At 36.4% G+C, this 20,824-nt stretch overlaps 1 protein-coding gene across 2 annotated transcripts; it reads left to right on the top strand.

Moving 5' to 3' along the window:
• The first annotated feature begins 7,539 nt into the window (after positions 1 to 7,539).
• On the top strand, positions 7,540 to 20,571 carry myzap (myocardial zonula adherens protein). Of its 2 annotated transcripts, none has more exons than XM_058783392.1 (14): positions 7,540 to 7,918; positions 8,679 to 8,753; positions 13,139 to 13,234; positions 15,391 to 15,549; positions 15,680 to 15,772; positions 15,891 to 16,004; positions 16,106 to 16,258; positions 16,955 to 17,080; positions 17,422 to 17,550; positions 17,631 to 17,725; positions 18,548 to 18,653; positions 18,788 to 18,871; positions 19,219 to 19,280; positions 19,370 to 20,571. In XM_058783392.1, exons 1-14 carry the CDS (start codon positions 7,847 to 7,849, stop codon positions 19,704 to 19,706), a joined length of 1,701 nt encoding a protein of 566 aa, XP_058639375.1. In that variant the 5' UTR covers positions 7,540 to 7,846; the 3' UTR covers positions 19,707 to 20,571. The 2 variants fall into 2 exon arrangements, with proteins under 2 accessions (XP_058639375.1, XP_058639374.1); XM_058783391.1 differs by having other exon boundaries at positions 19,174 to 19,280; positions 19,370 to 20,570.
• Positions 20,572 to 20,824: the final 253 nt, after the last annotated feature.

The following is a 20,824-nucleotide window of genomic DNA, read 5'->3' as shown; positions in this document are numbered from 1 at the left end:
GAGGTGTGCCGATTAACAGCTCTCTGCCTCCCCCTTCTGGTCGGTAAGAAATACTGCAGGGTTGAACAAGTAAACTGTCAACGCAGTACATAAATTCACAATGTCTTAAAATTATACATTAACCCTTTTAATCCCGCCGGTCATAAAAGTGACCGTAAAAAAGGTTTTCATTTATAAAGCTCTAAAAACCTTACTGACTGATGTTTTAGTGCACTTCCTGCAAATATGGAAAAAAATAAAGGGTCTCAATTAAATATGTGCAGTGTCACATGATTAGTGCAAATTGTCACATGGCCAGAGCAGTTTATTTCCTGTTTGCACCTTGAAAAGATTATGCCTGCATCCCAATGTGCATACTATCCATCCTAAATTCTATGTGATAGTAGTAATTTTCAATACTATTTAAGGCAGATAGGGTGGATAGTATGCACATTGGGACGCAGGGCATGACTGCATCAAAGTTCTAAAACAAAAGGCTAGTAAAGTATGTTAGTATGAATATATATATTCAGTTTTGTCAAGTGTGGTCATAGAATGTGTAAACATCTTGATGGTCACAATAGTGACCGGTGGGATAACAGTGAACTTAGGTATACAATATAAATCCAATTGCAGTTGCTAGTGAAAATTACACTAAAATGTTGCAACGACAAAATATTGGGTAACACTTTATTTTGATGGTCCCTTTTGAACATTCTGTTGACACTAAGTAATGTTGCAACTACTTGTCAACAAACTCTCATAAGAGTATTAGTAAACTGTTTGCTTTATATCTACTAACTCCTTATTGTGTTGGCCTCCCAACAGATATTCCACTGACTATAAGTAACTTTGCAAGAACGTGTCAACTTAATCTAACCCTAACCCTACCAGTCAACTAATACACTACTAACACTCTAATGAGAGTTAGTAGAAATGTAGGTGCAACATTACTTATAGTCAATAGAATGTGTTAAAGGGACCATCAAAATAAAGTGAAACCAAATATTGCACTGAATTAAAAGTTCAAATGTTACAAATAAGTTACAATATTCATGTTGTAATACCAGTAGAACTAATATAAAAATTTGATGATATATTTTACAAAAAAGTAACAATTTTGAAAAACGTTGAACGTTGATGTCTTTTATCTCAGTGTTCCTATCAATGTTGTAAAAGTTTTTTTTTAATGCATAATAGTAACCCTAGATTGTGATCAAACAGTTTAAAATAACTTGGCTAAGATATATAACAATTTTTATGACTGCAGAAATATGTTAATTCAGTACACACATTATTCCACAGGTCACAATTTTTCATACAATTTTCCCCCAAAATTTCAAAAAAATAATAATTGATTAATTCAAAGGGTTACTAATGACACATCATTTGGATATTTTCATGTTTGGGGAAAATTTTGGATTAAATGAGTTAACCTTTTGGAACAAACTAAACATTCTGAAAACATGTTTCAAAATGATGCAGCTAATGATGTAAATAACGTGACTATGTAACACCTCATGTTCTTTTCAGTTTTTTGAATTTAATAAAAGTTCTCAACCCCACTGATCAGAATATGACCTCAGCTAATGGCCATTAATCACAGTATAATTGAGGAACTGACTCAAATACATAAACACATTATAATGACACTATCTGGTAGTCAGTCAACCATACAAACTTGCATAACTTTTATGATCATTAGTCACAGATTGTATGCCTTTTAAAATAATACTACAAATGTGATTTGTGCTTTTTCAGAAAACTCTGTGTTTTTAGCTCTATTGAGGTGGAAAATATTAGCTTAAAACTTGTTTTTGTTTTTGCATCTTTAGTATGTTTTAATTTTATATATAATTTTAGGTCATCCTGTGGCCTCCTTTTTGAGAAGCACTGCATTAGGGCATCGTTCAGATCTGTATCCTAAGAATGTGCAATTGCAATAGTATACTTGCCTTAGCAAACATCTCTAATAAATAGACTAGAGATACACAGGATTAGTTATGCTTGATTGAACAGTTATCAGGGGCATGTCCTATCTCTAGCGTGAGTCAAAATTTATGATAAACAGACTAATGAATCCTAATAGTGTGCAGTGGCCCCTGGCAGACAGGCTCTATTATGGGCCGGTCCATCACTGATCTGAATGAGAACAGGAAGTTGTTTGGCTGCCACAGCTCGTTTTGTATTTCAGACTCATCTATTCACACCACTGTTTGCTCATTCTGGGGGACGTCCTCGTCTTTATTGTGTCTTGAGATTCACAAAGAGAGAGTAAACAGAGCACAGGATAACAGGACTTTCTCTTGCCCTTTCTTTCTTTCTGTCTTTGGTTTTCCATTTTCCTCTCACTCTCAGGTCTTTTCTTTCACCATATTTTTAACTTTATTCTTTAGCTTATTCTTCTTGAATAATTTTTTCCTTTTTTGTATTTGCATACCAACAGATTTTGGTATATCTGCGATTCTGTAAAAGATCTTGTTTTCTCTGTGAGCCTTCCTCTGGGAGACTTATTTGTTTGATTGCATTTTATCATGCCTTTATCTAATGTCGTTATCATTTAGTTATCATTAACTTTTGTGTTATCCTCTTAAGTGCCCTTAAGATACTCTTGGTGTACTGCTGGTTAATTAAGCCCAATAATAAAGTTAATTTAGAGGAAAACTACTGATTCTCAGTTTATTAAACTGTTCAGTGTAGTAAAATACCAATTAAAGTTTGGGGTCGGTAAGATTTTTTACATTTTTTCTAAATAAGTCTCTTATGTTCACCAAGACTGTATTTATTTGATCAAAAATACAGTTAAAAATCATATACTTCATTTCATAACAATATGAAATATTGTTACATTTTTAAAAATGTTATTTATTCTTGTGTCTTCAGTGTCACTTGATCCTTTGTGTTTGAGAAACGTTTCCCATTATTTTCATTGTTGAAAACTGTACTGCTCAATATTTTTGTGGAAACTGTGATCTGTTTTATATAGAAAGTTCAAAAGAACAGCATTTATTTGAAATAGAAATCTTTTGTAACTTTACAAAAATGTCTTTACTGTCACTTTTGATGAATGCAGTGCATCCTTGTTGAATAATTGTTTTGTTTTTTCAAAAAAATCTTACTTGAGTCAAACTTACTGTGTAGGCAGACTCAAAAAACATCTGCTCTGACAGAACACACAAGTGGGTGTTTACCTCTACTACGCTCACAGACAACGTGTTCCTTTACTTTACTTATAAATGTCAAATAACCAGTTCTCAGTGCTCTTTCTTTGTCTCCTGTGTGGACATCATCACAGAGTAAGATGTTGTTAGACAGTCATTCAGCTGTAATTACTCACCTGTCAGCCGCAGGTGAACCTGCTGCATTGGTTATGATGAATAACAACAAGAAAATTATTTCAAGACATCAGTATTGCTGGCTAAACAATACGTGTTGTTTGTTACAACACCAGTAGGCCATTATGCACGTCTTTCAAGTGCCTTCCGAGATTGGTTGTTTTTAATTTACTTTTTTAATGTATGTAGGGTTTGAATATGAAAATATGGGACACATTGCATAACATAATACAGCTCAGCCAGCCATGTGCTGTTGTCAAAGACCATGTTAAAAGGCTGAGAACACTACAAAAAGGCAATGCACTATGCCATTGTTTCAGGCAGGATGTGCCATTTGCACTGGAAAAATTGTGGGCCTGTAAATTTAAATAGGTTCTTCTATGATATTTTATGTTATATATACAAAACTAGACCACATCTAACCTAAATGGTGGAATCAACCTGAACACAATATAACAGAATCGCTCCTTCGGTAATACTCAGACTACGTCCTCTTCCTATGGTCAAATTATGCCATAAAACGTATAGTATTTTATTGTTACTACTTTTCTACCTTTAGCAGATACCATGTTCAAAATGGCATGTCTTTTATTTACTAAAATGGTCTGGTGAAAGTAACTGTCTTCATTTTAGGTCCACTTAATTTCCTGATATATAACTTCTCCAAACAAACATTTGCATTCTGTTTCTTCCCCTCTCTGTTTTTCTTCCTTTTCCTGTTGTCACTCCTCATCTCAGAAATGTGTCTGATCTGCACCTCACCCTATCTAGTAAGACCAGGTAAGCAAGGTGGCAATACGTAAATAACACAATGGGTACATGTAGGCTTCTAACTCACCTTTTCTTTTCCTTGTTAAATCATGCATAAATTGCAGGTAAGGTGAACTTAATGGATGTAACAATGTTTACCAGTAATGCTGTGTTGTGGGAAATGGTGTATGTGAACTTGAATAATATGTCACATGGTTAGGAAGACAAAGCAACTGTAGATATATCTTCAGGTCAGACTAGGGGGGAATTCATCTGCTACATCCTGTTTTAGCATTAATGAGGAAAACCTCACAGCCAGGAAAATGTTGTAATGTGTGTTTGTCCTCTAAAACAGCCAATAGCTCCCCTGAATAATTTCTGTAGTTACTGTATAAAGCCATTCAATTTTATGCAGGTACTGTGTGCTTTAATAGGCTACCTGAGCACTGTTTACAAGCCTGTAGGCTGCATGGTGTAAATACAGTTTTTCTGCCAAATTACATCCATAACAATTGCACTATTAGCATAAAACATAAATATTGGAGGTCCATAAAGGCTCATTGGAAAATATTGAAGACCATATTACAAATTGTTAATGTGCTGATTTGGATAATTATAGCATTAACGATAGACTATTGGAATTTGTCAAAAGAAACAGGCTGGTCCAATACAAATTCATAGTCCAATACAAAGACTACATAACTAGGCTAGGCAACAATCCTCCAACACGCACTGCCACTGACATTTTACTTGAGGGCAAAACACCAGAGTGTCCCACCCATAGGATTGCTATCAGTATGTGATTGGTTATTGGAACGCCAATTCACAATTTTTGCCAATCACAACGTCCTATATTAGAACGAGTCACTAGCAAAAAAGAATCATGTTTTATAGTGGAGTCGATTCTGATACACAGTTACTACTAGATTAATAGAGTTACTCTGATAGCATAGGGGGACGTTCACACGCAAGCTGGCTGTCAAAATGTATTATTTTTAGTTAAAGATGAGTATTATTCTAGTCATGTCATCTCAATACGGAGGCCCCCCACGACGCACTTGAGCAGCCCATCTCTCTGTAAAATAATTCAGCGTTTATTTGTCTCCTGATGTGACTGGAGTCATCTCATGTAAGTGAATATGATTAAACTGTTTTAAAAATCACTCCAAAAACACCTTCATAAGCGAACCAACAATTTCAGGGATGCAAGCTGTGAAATAAAATATAATAGAAAGACAAGTCTGTAAGTTAGCCCACTTAGAAAAGGTTTGCGTGAGAACAGGAGAATCGATCCTCCTACTTGTTAGTCACACGAGTCGACTCACCTTTTCTAAGAAACATCTGGTTTTAATGGTTATAATAGGAATTGTATTGGTTTTAATGGAAACTATAATAGTGTCTACTGGTATGTGATGGATTCTATTGGTGGGATGTTAAATCCTATTGGAAAAATGCCCAAAACACACTACAAAAAGGAATTTTGTAATGGTTTTACTGGAAAAAGCTAATGGTTTGTAATGGTATTTTAATGGAAACCAATGGAATTTATGTGATGGTTTCTATTGGGCTTCTATTGTTTTTTTTAGCAGGGTAATATCTTAATGATTTTTGACATTAAAAAAAACAATAATTTTGACCCATGTAGTGTATTTTTGGCTATTGCTACAAATATAACTGTGCTACATATGTCTGGTTTTGTGCTCCAGGGACACATATATAGTTGTATATGTATAACTAAACTTCCTAGAAGATAACCTATGTGTGCATTTAATAGACCAAATGATAAATGTGCGTTTAATAGACAAAAAAAAAAAAAAGACAAAAAAAAAGAAAATGTAGGCACTGTTCACTAAAGTGATGAACACAATGCTGAACAGTTGTTATTTAAGTACCTCTTTGTGGCCTCATATTGATCACTATATTGGATTGAATGGGACTAGCAGAGCTTCTCCAGTAGGACCACTCCAAATGGGATCCTGTTTTCCATCTTGAAAGGCTGGAAACATAATCCCTTTGACATTTCACATGCCGCTTTAGCTGTTCATCATGTTCATGGATTTGTAGATAGTCAAGAATTCAGTGATTATCAATATCAAAAATTGATAATCACTGAAATGGCCCATTTATCCCTGTTATGATGATTAAATTGCCTAATCAAAGGTCTATTGTGATGAGGGAAAAAGCAATAAGAAGTGCGGTTTACAGCCTGTATGTGTTTTCCAAGGGGTGAATCTCACAAATATGGAGGGTTAATAATTACACTGAGTCATGTAGTAGACTATCTGTTCCCTAGATTAATGATTGACCTACAACTTGCGCACTTTGAAATATGTTAAGCAAACAAAATCACGCAGATTAAAGATTTCTTCAAGCAAGCTCAAGGCATCTGCAGTGCAGTTTGTCTGACTGCGACAACTGTTTTTTGTACAACACCAAAATGGTAATGGTTTTTAAAATGGTAATTTATTATACTTACAATTATTAAAGGGTCTGAATATGCATGCTTCCCTATAGTAAGAGAAAAACAGTATGTGAGATGAGTACTATGTCCAAATTCAAGTACCCACATGAACTACTATTTTTAGTGAGATTCTGAAGTGCGCATCGGATTAAAACTTTATTATCCCATGAGGCCACGGGAGAGGAGGTGCAGTGAAATGACACAACTGATGCTGATAGGTCATGTGACCGTGACAACATGGCAGATAGTAAGTCAGGATTTCATCCATACTACCCATATTCAAATGATGTAGAACATAGTTTTTAATGGTCACATATGTAGTACCTACTAGACTGTCATCATTTACTGACTTTCGTGTTGTTCCATACTTGTTTGACTTTCTTCTGCAGAAATCAAAAGAGAATATTTTGAAGAATATTGGAAACCAAACACATTAATGACTGTTTGGAGAAAAACATTTATTTTGAGACATTTCCCAAAAACAACTACAGGAGAACAAAAGTCAAACAGGTTTGGGATGACGTGTGTATGAATAAATTACACAATTTTTGTTTTTGGGTAAAAAGTTCTTAGTTATGACTCCATGAATCACAATAACAACAAATAATGTCAATTATACCATACTTTTTTCTTTTTGTTCCTGCTTCTCATTGTTAGTCACTGATATGATCCAATTACGAAATTAAATTAAATTGAAATCCATCACTATTGTAAGCATAATAACTCAAGCCACACTACAGTCAAAAGTGGCGTAACCCGCCTAAGGTGTGACACCTTCCCGTGTAGAAATGGAGAGGGCTCCACCCCAGCACTATCAACCCCACCCCACAAAAGCAGCTGGCTACAAGTAGGTGGGAGCTGGAGAACACACACAGGTGAAATGTTGCTCGACGGGTCTGATGGGAAACAAAGCTTACGTAGCCAGCACAGATACTGAAAGACTGACAGCTCTCTCTCTCTCTCTCTCTCTCTCTCTCTCACTCTCACTCTCTCAGTCAGGAGGAGTCTATATGGGACGCTGTCACTCTGGAGTTGTCTGCACACTGGAGGGCTGTGTTTCTACTGACCTCTGCACATTGGAATACTGAGCCTCTTTTTTTCCCTCTCTTTCTGTCTCATCCGGGGGAAGGAATTCTGGCAGAGCTGTTGAAGGGAACTTTTTTCATTCTTCCCCTCTTTTACACACACACACACACACACACACACACACACACACACACACATACCACGTATCTGCTCCTTTGGTGTGTAGCCTGCAGTGGTGGGCGTAGACGTTGATAGTGTTTGTGTGGATGTGTGGCGTTGACAGTGAAAAGGAGACATGCTGCAAAATGGCATGGCTGGTGCCATCAGCACCACCACAGTCACCACTGAGATACCAGACCTAAATGAGGTAGGAAACACTCACTCATGTTTTCTTGCTCTTTTGAACTTTGTTTTCCTGACTATAAGTGGATTGTCAGAGAGGCGTTTGTTTGCCTGTGTTTGGTTTGCTTTCTGTCCTCTGTGTCTCTCGGCTGTGACTTACGCATTGGACTGTGCCCTAATGGCTCGTCCATATCCAGGCTAATCGAGCGCTGTTGACGTGTGTGAGGCAGTGTTGTGTTCTTCAGAGAGGGGCCTGTAATAAGAGCCACCGTCCTGGGAGGCAGGGCCCTGTCATGTTTATTTTATCAGGGCCTGGCGCTCAGCTGCTGTTGCTGCGGTCAGCTGCCATTCAGAGACATTCTTACAGCTAATCAACTGACACCCTCTCAGATGGCGCTAACTGGCGGAGAGGGCATCAAACCGCTGAGAACCACGTTTTTGACTAGTAGTTATTGATTTGAATCGAATAGATGGCCACATCTGAAATGATTAATCGCTGAAGCCTTTATGGGCAGTCATATTTTAATACAGTTTTGTTATTCTATCTGACTCAGTGATAAAAATCACTTAGAACAGCTTGTTTTTTTCTTTTCATGCGTGACATTTCTCATAATAGATAAGCATTATCTTTGACAGAACTTAAAGTTTTTGTTTTGGTTTCAGTGAAATTGCTTCCATTTTATCTTGAGATAACAATTATCAAATTGTCTGGCTAATTAAACCTTTTTGATTGTGGCTAATCGTTGTTTGCTTGTTTCGCTGTGTGTATGTGTGATGTCTATCAGCGGAGAATCAGGCGTCTCAGATTGACGCTCCGGCCTGAGGACAGTCCAAAATTCCAGAATGAATCCGTCAACTCTGTAAGTATCATTTTAGCATCTTTCAAAAAACTTCTTGCAGTCTGACAGATTGGCGTCATAATAAACAAACTTCCTCTTTTCAGTGACTTCACACAGTCCCCAATCTGTTTGACTAGCACCACAAATGACACGATGGCCTGATAACAGGATAAGCTTAACAAGATAACATAAATTACTGATTTCTTTAGGTTATGACACATCAGCTAGAGATGCTCTCGATCCGAGGTTATTAACTAAAACATTTTCTTGAATCTATATGACATTTTCAATTTCATTTAAATAAATTGAGCTTATTATTTTAAAAAATGTTTTGCATTTCCGATTTTTTTTTTAAATATTTTACAAGTTTACCATTTTTACTGTGTTTTGGATTAAATAAATGCAGCCTTGGTGAGCATAACCGTCAAGAACATTAAAAAATCTTACTAGCTGCAAACTTTTGTGTGATAGTGTGGATATTACCCAGGGAATCAGGGGACCACATCTGATATTGGTGAAACATATTTGCAGTATTGAGCAAATGTAGCCAATCATAGACATATCTGTTGATTTCTTGAAAGCAATGACCAGAAGTGTTCAACTTAGAATCCACTCACCGCACAAAATGCCGAGTTTTTGTCAAGTGCTGAGTTCTGCGAGCTCGGGAATCCTCTCATTATAACAAAGTGTAGATATGATGTAAATAATGACTGGAGATTTTCATTTAATAATAGATTACATTTTCGATTTGTTTCTCGGCAAACCTTACTGTATGCCTTCAGAACACTTGGAATATGGAATGAGTTGCGTGGGAATATTTTATGTTTGTAAAAAGACTGAAAAATTTTGCAATTTATTAAATGGACAAGTGCAAGCATTTATTATTATTATATATATTTTTTGATAATGTCTTCTTTTGTGATCCGAAAAAAATAAAAACAGCATCAGGTTGACTAATTACTGGTTGTAAAGCAATCAATAAACTATAAACTATGAGAGTGAGCGAGCGAGCAAAAGAAGGGTTAGGCGTAAAAGAGCACATAGGGCCTAGTTACTGTGTTGGGGCCCCATACCTGGAATTTGCTTTGGGCCTCCAAATCACTAAGTCTGCCCCTGGATATTTATATTTTATATTTATTTATATTGTATATATGACAAGGCGATTGACAAAAAAAATTAAAACAAAAAATAATTATAGGCTTTAATTAAAGCGTTTACCTTTAGGCCTAATTTATACAGATGTGAAAGATGGAATTTCAGAAAGGGGAAATTTTCAACTTGTTTTGTCTGTGAATGTTGGGTCAGTGATTCAGAGAGATAAATCAGAGTCCGTGTCCTTCCCTTTGCTCTGTCACTTGGTTTGTGCGTCATAGATCCATACTGCCAGCCCGTAACATGCCACGCACCTTTACTGATAAAAAACATGCAGATAAGCATGCATTCTTGGAGCTATATGCAAAGATTTCATAGTTTAATGATGCCACTTTACTTACTAAGCCAATATGTGTAGAAACAAGTTAGGCTTCATGCAGATATATATCCTCGAGTGGCCCCCAAAGTTCAGTCACATGAAACAAAACTCATGAATTTGAGTCACCTATTTACCAAGGGAGGTAAAGTTAATTTTAAGCTTGTTTGCATATACAGCTTAGTCTGTGTGACAAATTAATTTGTATATTTGACAATAGTTGCTGTTAGCCTTCTACAGACAGTGGTGTGCTGGGAAAGAAGTCAAGAGAGGTGTGTCTGCATGTACATGAGAGTTTTGATCTGTACCTTGGCCTGGAACTTGCACCCTGCAGCTCTTTAGTCCTTGAAGTTCAACTGATATCCGCCATGTTTGGTCTCTGATAGGAGTTGCTTTGGGAACATTGGGCACTTTCATAAGCCAGATACTAACGAGCAGTAGAAATCCAGGAGCTCTGCCAACATAAAACTGTTGATGGCCTTATCAGTGTCTGTCTCATGGGAAGGGCTATAGGCATTTTGCTGTGTGAAGCGTCAATACACAAAACCCAGGCCTGCTTGATAAGCCGCCAAATTCCAGTTCGATCTGGAATTTGGCGATTGGGAATTTCAAGTGAGGGCAAAGATTTCCCCACACAGATTTTGCAGTGGGTTCAAGCTGGTCACACAAATTTGCCACACTGCCCAACAGAAAGCTGCTTGGTTTGAAAGTGAGTGGTACCTCATACATTGCTTCATTATTGACAATGGACTATGGACTTTTTCTCCTTGTGAAATTTTACTGAAAATTTGCTAATGTGACTGCACCTTTGGCAACAGAGATGAGCTTCCATGGAGCTTTCATTGTCAACATTTGAGAATATAACTTTTTAGCCTTTATGTTAATATTAATTAGTTGGCTATGCATAGAAAAACCTTCCAGGTATGGATATCTAGTATCTGGGTGATGTCAGGGTTTTTGCATTGATTTTGAATATAGAGGCTTTTCATATGCAGTCCTTTGCATCATAATTAGTGATATACTGTAACTGTACAAAAGTTGAAACCAGGTCAAAGGAAGACAAAATGAGAAGAGGGAAAAGTACAGTTAGGATAGTTAAGTGTGAAATCTAGAGAGCATTTCATTTAACTGAGATATTCTATTACTGCCATAACAAAGAACCAAGACAAGAAACCACTGCAAAATTAAGATGGGTGTGTGTGTGTAATCCTATCCTCCATGGGATACTAGTCTACCTGTGGTCTGAATTGCCCGAGTTACACTTGATGGATTTCAGGAAGACCTGAAATTCACACTGACCCAGGGCCAGTTTTTCTCATAAAAGCATCTGTGTTAAACGGCACAGAATGACAATGTAACTGGTCTCAGCAAAGCTGGAGTGGGTAGCTGTGCCAACCCCACCCACTGCATGCAAACAGATATACTGTTCTGTAAAACACAGATGCTAACTTGAGTTTGCACCCTCGAGCACATCTTTATACAACAACAATAGAGCTCATTGAATAGTGTTCAGTTCAATCAGTAAGATTACGTGAGCAAGGCAGAATATGAAACGGGGAAAACACATGCTTTTATTACTTGGGCTAAGATGACAGATATATAGTTCTGTATTAGTATATTATTATTGTGCACAGAAATATTGTCTAAATGAGCATAAAAGTTTAATGCAGCTGCACTTTGTTAGTTTTGTCTGTCATTGTATGGTTAGGCACTTTTAATGGAAGTACACTGTATGCAGAGAATACAATTCTCACGTCGTTTACAACAGTAACTGTATCTTCTAGCATAAGGATGGTGCTTAGCAAATTTGCTCGAGTAATGATTTTCGATATTTAATTTAAAGATTTAATGTTTACCCAAAATTGAAAGTTTTGTCCTCTTTTACTCACCTTCATGTCGTTTCAGATCCATAATACTTTTGTTCATCTTTGAAACACAAATGAAGATGTCTTTATTTTAAGATGCCTTTATGAATTATAGAATGTCTTTACAAAAAATTATGGACAGAATTCTTTCAGGTTTCAACAAAAATATCTTAATTTGTGCTGTCATTTTTGGGTGAGCTATCCCTTTAATATTTCATCACGAAGTAACCATTTTTTAAAAGCAATAATGCTGCTCTGTAATATCAGAATGGCCACCCCAGAAGGTTAATCCCTCTGTTAGATTTATTAGGCTAAATTAATTCCCCAAAATGATTCACAAACATTTCTACACATAACTCATATCACTACGCAAAAGGTCCTGTTTTCAACATTTTAAATAGCTCTCCCCTGTTTGACTGCCTCAAATTTAATCTCCGGGGCTTGTGTTTTTGTGGGTTGTCTGTCAAGTTCAGTGAAGTCCAGTGCAGAAGGCCATGAACAACACTGGCATCATTGTTCTGTATTATCTCCACCCACTCCCGCACATTGCTCCCCTTCAGTCAGAATCAGAGAGAAACATTAATCATGTTTTCTCAACATCTAATTCTCTATTTTAATGAAGAGTTATTCTCATGTTCGCCCTTAAGGTTGAGACAGAATTCAGTCTCTCTCAGTGAGGAAGCTGAAGCTCTGTGTTTTGTTTTGGAGAGGAGTTCTGAGGAGGTGTGGTCATGACATGAATGAGATTACAGTTCTGAGAAACTATGTCCTGAGAAGAGAAAGGGGAATACCACACCCTGAGAGTGTGATCACAGCTGGACTTCATCATCTCAGTACGATGTGAAAATAGCACACATGAAAAAGATGGAATATGGTTTTTCATAAACAGGAAAGCTTTTTAGAAGTAGGATTTAATTGTTGCATAAAGACATTTGGCAAGGGCAAAACCTCTGATAATGCCTTCACCTCAGCAATCTGTAAACACAACATTGGTTGTCCAAGTATCACCCCAAGCATCAACATGTGTGAAGAATTTCATAAGACCTATGAAAATAATATATGTTACATCACAGGGCGAGAAACTGCTCAATGGTTCCTGGAAAAAGAAAAATGGGCTCATGCAGAGAGAAAGACCACCTGGGAGAGAATCACCTCAACAAGAAGTCAAGGTATGACAGCCTCTGAGAACACATACAAACCCGAATACCATTAACCATGAATATATCAAGATTAATAATCTGATTCTTCTAATATTTACCTGACAAAAAATTGTTTTTTTTAGTTGGTAAGAATTTGTTTTTGAAGAAATTAATACTTTTATTCAGCAAGGACACATACAATTAATAATAAAAAAAAGTGACAGTAAAGGCATGTATTAATGTTACAAATGATTTCTATTTAAAATAACGGAGTGTCTATTTACACTAAGTGCAAATAGCCCGTCTTTACACTAACTCCGCCCACTAACGTGTGATTGAGTTAGTCAACACTAAAAAAAGACATTAAATCAACATCAGTTTCAGTGGCGTAGATTATAAAACACTTTTTGACGCGATCGACTCGAGTCCGCCGTTTGCCGAACTTTTTTTTTCTCTTTTCAAATCTCATATTGCATCAGAAAGGCATTTATTTTAAGTAAAAATGAAGTAAAAAAAATAAATGAAAAAATTGAAAATAAGAGTATCGGGTAGGGTTAGGGTAGGTGTAGGGAGGGCTTTATTGTCCCAATAAAGTGGCATCCAGTTAATAATTTGAATTAAAACTATAATTTACACTCAATATGTTATTATTGCGTACTGTTTTATAATGTACTACAATACTGAGGTGCAGATAATTGCCATTATTTGCAATAAGTAGTATAAATAGCAGAAAATCTTGCTATTTTAACATAGTGTAAATAGAATCTATAGCTATTTGCACTTAGTGTAAATAGCATCCATCACTATTTACACTTAGTGCAAATAGCCGCTGCCTTAAAATAAATGCTATTCTTTGGAACTTTCTATTCTTCAGAGAATCCTGAATTTTTTTTTATCAAAAATATTAAACAGCATAACTGTCTTTAACGTTTATAATAACAAGAAATGTTTCTTGAGCACCAAATCAGCATATTAGAATAATTTCTGAAGGATCATGTGACACTGAAGACTGGTGTAATGTTCAGCTTTACAATCTCAGGAATACATTTTATTATAATAAAATAAATAAATTAAAATTAAAATAAATTAAAAGAGAAAAAAAGAAAATTGTAATAATATATCACAATATTGCTGTTTTACTGATCAATAAATGTAGCCTTGGTGAGCATAAGAGACTTCTTTTTAAAAAACATAAAAAGATTACTGACCTAAAATTTTGAATGATAGTTGACACGGTATTTTTCCACTGGACCCATTATATAATGCTGTACTTTTGGAACATAATAGACTACATATGTTTTTAGTATATGTTTGAATGTTTTTGTGTAACCTGGTAACATTATCAGAGTAATTTTATCTATGATAGTGATGGAGTTTAAAACACAGGTGCCGGTTTCCCAAAATATATTTGAGTTCAGTACGTTATTGTTTGCAAAGCAAGCATAGGCTGAAGTGTATCTGCACAATATGGCTTCAGGGCTTCTTTGCACAGTAAAATGCTTGTTCACTTATAAAACATATCACAAAAGAGCTTTCTTAAACCATGCAAAACATGAAATATGACTCCTTTAGACACTAAATCTTAAAGACATAAGTGACCCAGTGTAAAAAGGTCCCAGAATCCTGCAGCAGAATCAGAATAAATTGTAAGGCCATTGATCCTCATCACTGTGCCCTTGAGCGAGATCTTCTTAGCTATAGGTGCTCCTGGGGTTTGCTATTATGACACCTTTTTCACTTTACTTTACTTTCCCTTTGGCGTTGTCAAGAAATAAATAGTTTCTCAATGTACTTTCACTGTATAATGTTGACACAACAGCATTCCAAGTTTCAAGTTCCCTTTCTTATATTCATGGTGAACCTGTAGATATGAAAGGCTTTTTTTTTCATTCTTTTCCGACTGGCATGCAGAAATATGACACCCTCGCTGAGGACTATTGAGACTGTCTGTATCCCAACCTCTCATTGTGAACACTCAGCAGCAGTGCTTCTAATACCAGAACATGTCACTCGCAAATGTAGTCTATCAGTCTTATTTATCAGCCATGATGTTCCAATAGGTGTACACACACTCAGACACACAGCAGTGACATTGGTCTTCACAGCTGTAAACACAACAGTCTCACACTCTCCTTTTAAACACATTGACAAGCTGAAATCTGAGCCCTGTGGTCCTATTCCCCCAGCACCCTGTGACCAATGGCATCGGTCGGGAACAGTCCGCTCAGCACGGGTCCCGAGTTTATGGGGTGGTGCAGAGCACAGGCACCAACCACCAACAGGAAGTGATGGCACGAGAGTGGTCTGTCAGTCACCTGAGGGATGAGATGAGGTACATCAGAGAGGTAAACGCAGAGACTTTTCTTTTGGTACCTATAGCTAACTAGAAGACTAGTTATTGCTTAATTAGTTAGCTTGTTATTCAGGAATGTACATCCAGGCAGATTACTAAAAACCATCTTTCTTTTCTCATAGGTACGTGACTCTTTGGAAAAGGTCAGAGAGCGCATGTATGGCCAGTTTGGAGGGATGCAACAATCAGTGCAAAAATTAACTCAGGATTTAAAGGTGAGCAAAACACGGCAAGAATATTATCTACCACCAAACCTTACCCTGTCAGGCTTCATAAAAATGCATTTTATAGTGGTATGACAAGTTCTCAATGCGCTGACTGTGTTTGTCCCAGGCAGCCAACTCTCATAAGCGTTACCTTGAGTCAGAGGTGAGGACGCGAAGGGCAGCTATGGATAGCTTTGACCAGATGAACAACTCCCTCATATCAGCAAACATTGATCTACAGGTACACGATCAATGTGGTCACTGCCAACTGACAAAGGCTTGTTCTGTCCAGAGAAACTCATGACATTTTTTAGTCAACTTTTGAATGTAAATGTGTTTTAGAAATCATTGCTGGAAAACTGTCAAAATCGTGTGGGGACCAGAGATGAGACGAGAACTCTGCGCAGCTCGTTGGGGAAGACAGAGGAGAAACTCAAGGAAACGGAAAGACAACTAGCAGCAGCACAGGCTGAAAACCACTCTCTCAAAAATCAGGTGCACACACACAAACAGCTGTTACACAACACTATTATTATCATTCAAACCTTTCATGTTACAGACATCCTAATACCATGGTACTTTGGACTAAACCCCCCTTTTCTTATAATTTTTTCTAATTATTGTATATACAGTTTTTAAACCTCATATTAATTAAGAGACTACTACACTATTAAAAATAAAGGTTCTTTTTGGCATCTATGGTTCCATGAAGAGCCTTCAGCATCCATGGAACCTTTCCATTGCACAAAAAGGTTCTTTATAGTAAAAAAGGTTCTTTAGATTATTAAATGTTCTTCACACCCAGAAAAAAATGTATCTTTTAAAAACTGTTCACTGAAAGGGTCTTTGGGTTTATCTGTGGCATCACTGTGAAAACCTTACTCCTTTGAAACCTTTATTTTTAAGAGTGTACTGTACACAGAATATTTGTACTTAGTAGTTAAAACTTAAAAAGTAGAAAATAATTTGTCATACACCAGAACTATTTATGTAATCTTTACTGCTAAAAGGTGATTCAGAAATACATAAACATTTTCTTATTTATTTATTTGTATTATTAATACACATATTGTAATCAAATCAAAGGAAACAATGGATTTCAGTGAATTTGTTTGAAGTTAAAAATGTCACTTTTTTACATTAATAGCATGGTTATTAACATGTGACAATTAAATTGCTTTTTGTATGTAGGTGGAGACTTCTCAGGAGGCCAAGACTCGAGCATTGAAAGAGCTGAGTGCAAAGCTACAGAAGGAATATGAGGAACAGCTGCAGGAACAGCAGAGGAAATACAGAGAGGAGATAGAGGCTCTGCAGGTACAGATATAACCAAACCAACAGACACTCACAATGCCTTACTGTCCGACTAGTTCAGCAAGAACTGCACTGCATGATAATGTGACAAATGCATTTGAAAGTCGCACTGTAAAAAGACTACATTTGTATTATACTTCACAAGCAGGGTGTAAGGATTCCAATCTCATAACAGGAAACATCTGTAGTTGTTCACCAGGGAAGAGAGAAAAATGTTGAAAAAGCTTTTTTTCTAAGTAAGGGTGCCACCTAGTGGTACTAGTGAAGATTTCCGAGAGAATGATGATAATGACTAATGAATAGAGGCAAATAAATGACTGTAGTTTTGACCTGTATGTCTGCAGGCACAGCTTGATGACTACATGAGGAGGCTTGAGGAGGCAGAGAGGAACGCTCAGATAGCTGAGGCAAAGATCGCTGAAAGGGATCAAAGAATCACAGAGGTGGAGAGGCTACTATACTGTATGGCTCAGGTAAATAATATCAGTTGGCGCAGCCTTTGCATGTTACCCTGAAGGAAACTCTTTATTCAGCACTTGTCTCTTTATAACAGGAAAAGGGTGACCTGATAAAAAAGCTTTGTGATTGTGAACAACTCTTACGTGGTTTGGACGAAACTGACCATGCAGATAAAGCTGTGGCCAAACAGTAAGACATTATACCTACAGTTTACAGCTGAAACCAGTGGTGTCATGTTTCTTTAATTCAGGATGGTTTCAGTGGAAAGCTTAAAATCTATAACGACCAGATACCATAACTAAGTATAAGTATATAATATAAAAATAATGCATGAATTTCTGTGATTAATATTTGCTTTTTGATGCATTAAAAGAAACTCAGTTAATGGAGCATTATTATTTTTTTCATTTTCTGAAGTAGCTATGCTGCTATTCATGTTCCTTACATCCTTGATACCTTATTGACAGAGACAGAAACATCACCAAACACACTGGATAAATGACACAGCTAAATGTGACATTTATTATAATGGGTTTGTGTGAATATTGTTTAAGGTTCACTTAAAAGAAAAGTTCTAATATTTTCAATGTTATGTAATTGTTAATAAATGATAAATAAAAAATGGTCTAATGATTTGTAGTTTAGGCCTGGTCCTTAATTATACTGATGAATGGCTATAATTACTCATTACTCAATAGTAATATATTATAATTACTCAAAAATAAAGTAAATAAAGTAAAATAAGTAAATAAACAATCAGCTGTGGTATAAGTGATACTTGACCTTCATTCATAGTATTCAATATAATAAATATTTAAAATACTGTCTTTCTGTTGTTTCTACATTAATTTGGAGATTCAGTGTGAAAATACATTTGTTTACAAATTCTTATATTAATTACAAAAAAGTATTCATTTTGTCCCCTCAGTAAAAAAAATAAAAATAAAAAAGCTCCCAATAATACTGAATTGCATACATTATGTCTCTCCTAAGCAACATGTTCTTTCTCAGGTCTGAGCAGCTGAAAGCAGAAGCAGCAGAACTGAAAGAGCGAATAAAGCATCTCAACGACATGGTGTTCTCTCAACAGAGGAAGGTCAAGGCCATGATAGAGGAGGTGAGGATTTACAGAGACTGTTCGTTCTGATCATAAAGAGAGTACCATGTACACAAAATGTCCTTTCAAGAAGTCATGACACCATTATTGTAATTTAATCCTTTTAATTATAAAACAAACAAACAATTTTGCAGGTTGAAACTCTGAGAGCAAAAGTTGCACAGAAGGATATGTTCATCGCTGAGCTGCTGGACAGGATTGCCATTGTGGAGTGTGAGGTAAGAGCAACTGTTTCCATGTCGCCAGCCAGATGTGATTTTTGCATGCCCCTCATCTTTACCAATCTAAAAAAGGAACAGATTGGTTGGAATAAGCACGCTGAATGCGACTATTCCCGAATCCATTGCTATTCTGTCAGCTGGGCTCTTCGAGTCCCTTCAGTTGTCATTCAGATTTCTTCTCACACATCTAAACTGAATCGGTCTTTGTCCAGTGTCCTCTTTTTATGTGAAATGAATTCTCTACTTAATTTCCCATGCCTATGGTCTGACTCTGTCCTTTGCTTTGCTTCTTTTCCTAGAATAATGAGTTAGGAGACAAGTTGAAGTATTTTATGTCTATACAGAGAGCATCTGAGACTAAAGTAGCCACCAGGGACATTGGAGTTGGCTGTGACCTCCCCATTAGGTAATGAGCGCAAGATCACCTTGCCATAAGAAATTTAAAACTGCTTTTGAGGCCACGGCTTTACACACATACTCTTCCTGTGTTCACAGATCTGAAGAGCCGCCGTGTGTCGCCCCTGTCCAACCCAGCCCCATCTCATCGGCCCCAAGATCTCCTAGCAGATTGAACTATAGCCTTCTTAAATACACTCCCGGTCAGTACAGCTCAATGCTGCGCTCCAGTGCAGTAAATACACAAGAAACTGCAACCAGTCCCACGCAAACTTCAAGTTATGCTCAGACCAGCCATGAAGACGGGGACTCCAAATCTCCAGCAGCCTCGGAACTGTCCTCTACCACCAGTCCCAGAGCGAGGACCAGCCCGTCACAGATCTACACTCCCTTTATGAAGCTGATGGAGATAAGCGCTAAAATGAACATAGACTGAATGGAGTTTTACTGAAATGAAAAACATGAAGTATTGTTGTTTTGTTACTGTTTATGTAACATTACAGTATATGTAAATAACCTACTGATCTGTGAATAACTTATTTTGGTAGTATACTGTATACTGATGCACTCTATGTTGCTTTGTTTACCAAAAATCTAGTGATTTTATGTGATAGCTTTCTATATTTTACAGTTATCTATTTATATTTCCATTTTCTGAGACCGTATTTAGATTATTTTCTAAAGTGTATTATACCAAATATTTTGTTATATACAAAAAAACTCAAAAATAGGCTCTATATATGAGGGTTTCTTTCAGAAAAGGAATGATAGAAGCTATCAGCTGGGATCTCAGCTCAGTGCTTTTTTTTCTTTTGCTGCAATGTGTATTGATGTGTTTAAATGGTTCTTTTTATTTGTACTAAGAGAGTTGTTAGTGGTCTCACACTCTCAGTTGCACTCTCCCCCGGAGTTACTGATTTAAAGACTCCAATTCACCTGATTTTTATGACTCGAAACATTCAGAATGCCAGTTTAAAAAAAAAAAGGATTGGTTATGGACCCCCATTGTTCTAGACCAGAGTGCATTACTCTAGCACAGAGTGAAGACTGCTGAGAGGAAGCAGGCCTCTGTGGATTGTTCGCAGCATTAATGTTGTTAATGCACTTTTCTGAAGACTCGCTTCAGTTGCCAAAAATCACAGCATCATTTATGATGACTGCAAATGAAGGATTATAGACTACATTTCGTATTAATATTTTTCACTCACTAAGCACTGTATTTAAACATTACTGGGTATATTGTTTGAAAAATAAAATGTCCAAACCTACAACTTGGTGGACTTTTTGAACTAAGGTTATAGGCCTATTTATCTGTTAAAAAAAAAAAAAAATTTTAAATCTTCCTTTATAATGGTCAACTGAGCATGTGCTTCCAAATTATGTCTCATTGTTATGTCTCAGACTTTACTGAGTAGAAACTGAAAAACAAAACAAAAAATTATTAGGCTTAGTAAATAGCATTTTAACAGTAGTAGTAATATTTATTTACAGAATTATTAAACATGGCATGAAGCTTGTTTAGATTATTTTATTGTCTGCAGTAATCTATTGGTG

Source organism: Onychostoma macrolepis, chromosome 07 (genome assembly GCF_012432095.1).
Source record: "Onychostoma macrolepis isolate SWU-2019 chromosome 07, ASM1243209v1, whole genome shotgun sequence".
In the NCBI taxonomy this organism is placed as follows: domain Eukaryota; kingdom Metazoa; phylum Chordata; class Actinopteri; order Cypriniformes; family Cyprinidae; genus Onychostoma; species Onychostoma macrolepis.
Note: the sequence above shows the minus strand (reverse complement) of the source record. Positions and strands in the feature narration are given on the sequence as shown.

Coding starts and splice junctions, on each gene's coding strand:
- myzap (XM_058783391.1), top strand. CDS start 7,847: ATGCTGCAAAATGGCATGGCTGGTGCCATCAGCACCACCACAGTCACC. Junction 16,259..16,954: donor ACCACTCTCTCAAAAATCAG/GTGCACACACAC, acceptor TTTTGTATGTAG/GTGGAGACTTCTCAGGAGGC. Junction 18,654..18,787: donor TCAAGGCCATGATAGAGGAG/GTGAGGATTTAC, acceptor ACAATTTTGCAG/GTTGAAACTCTGAGAGCAAA.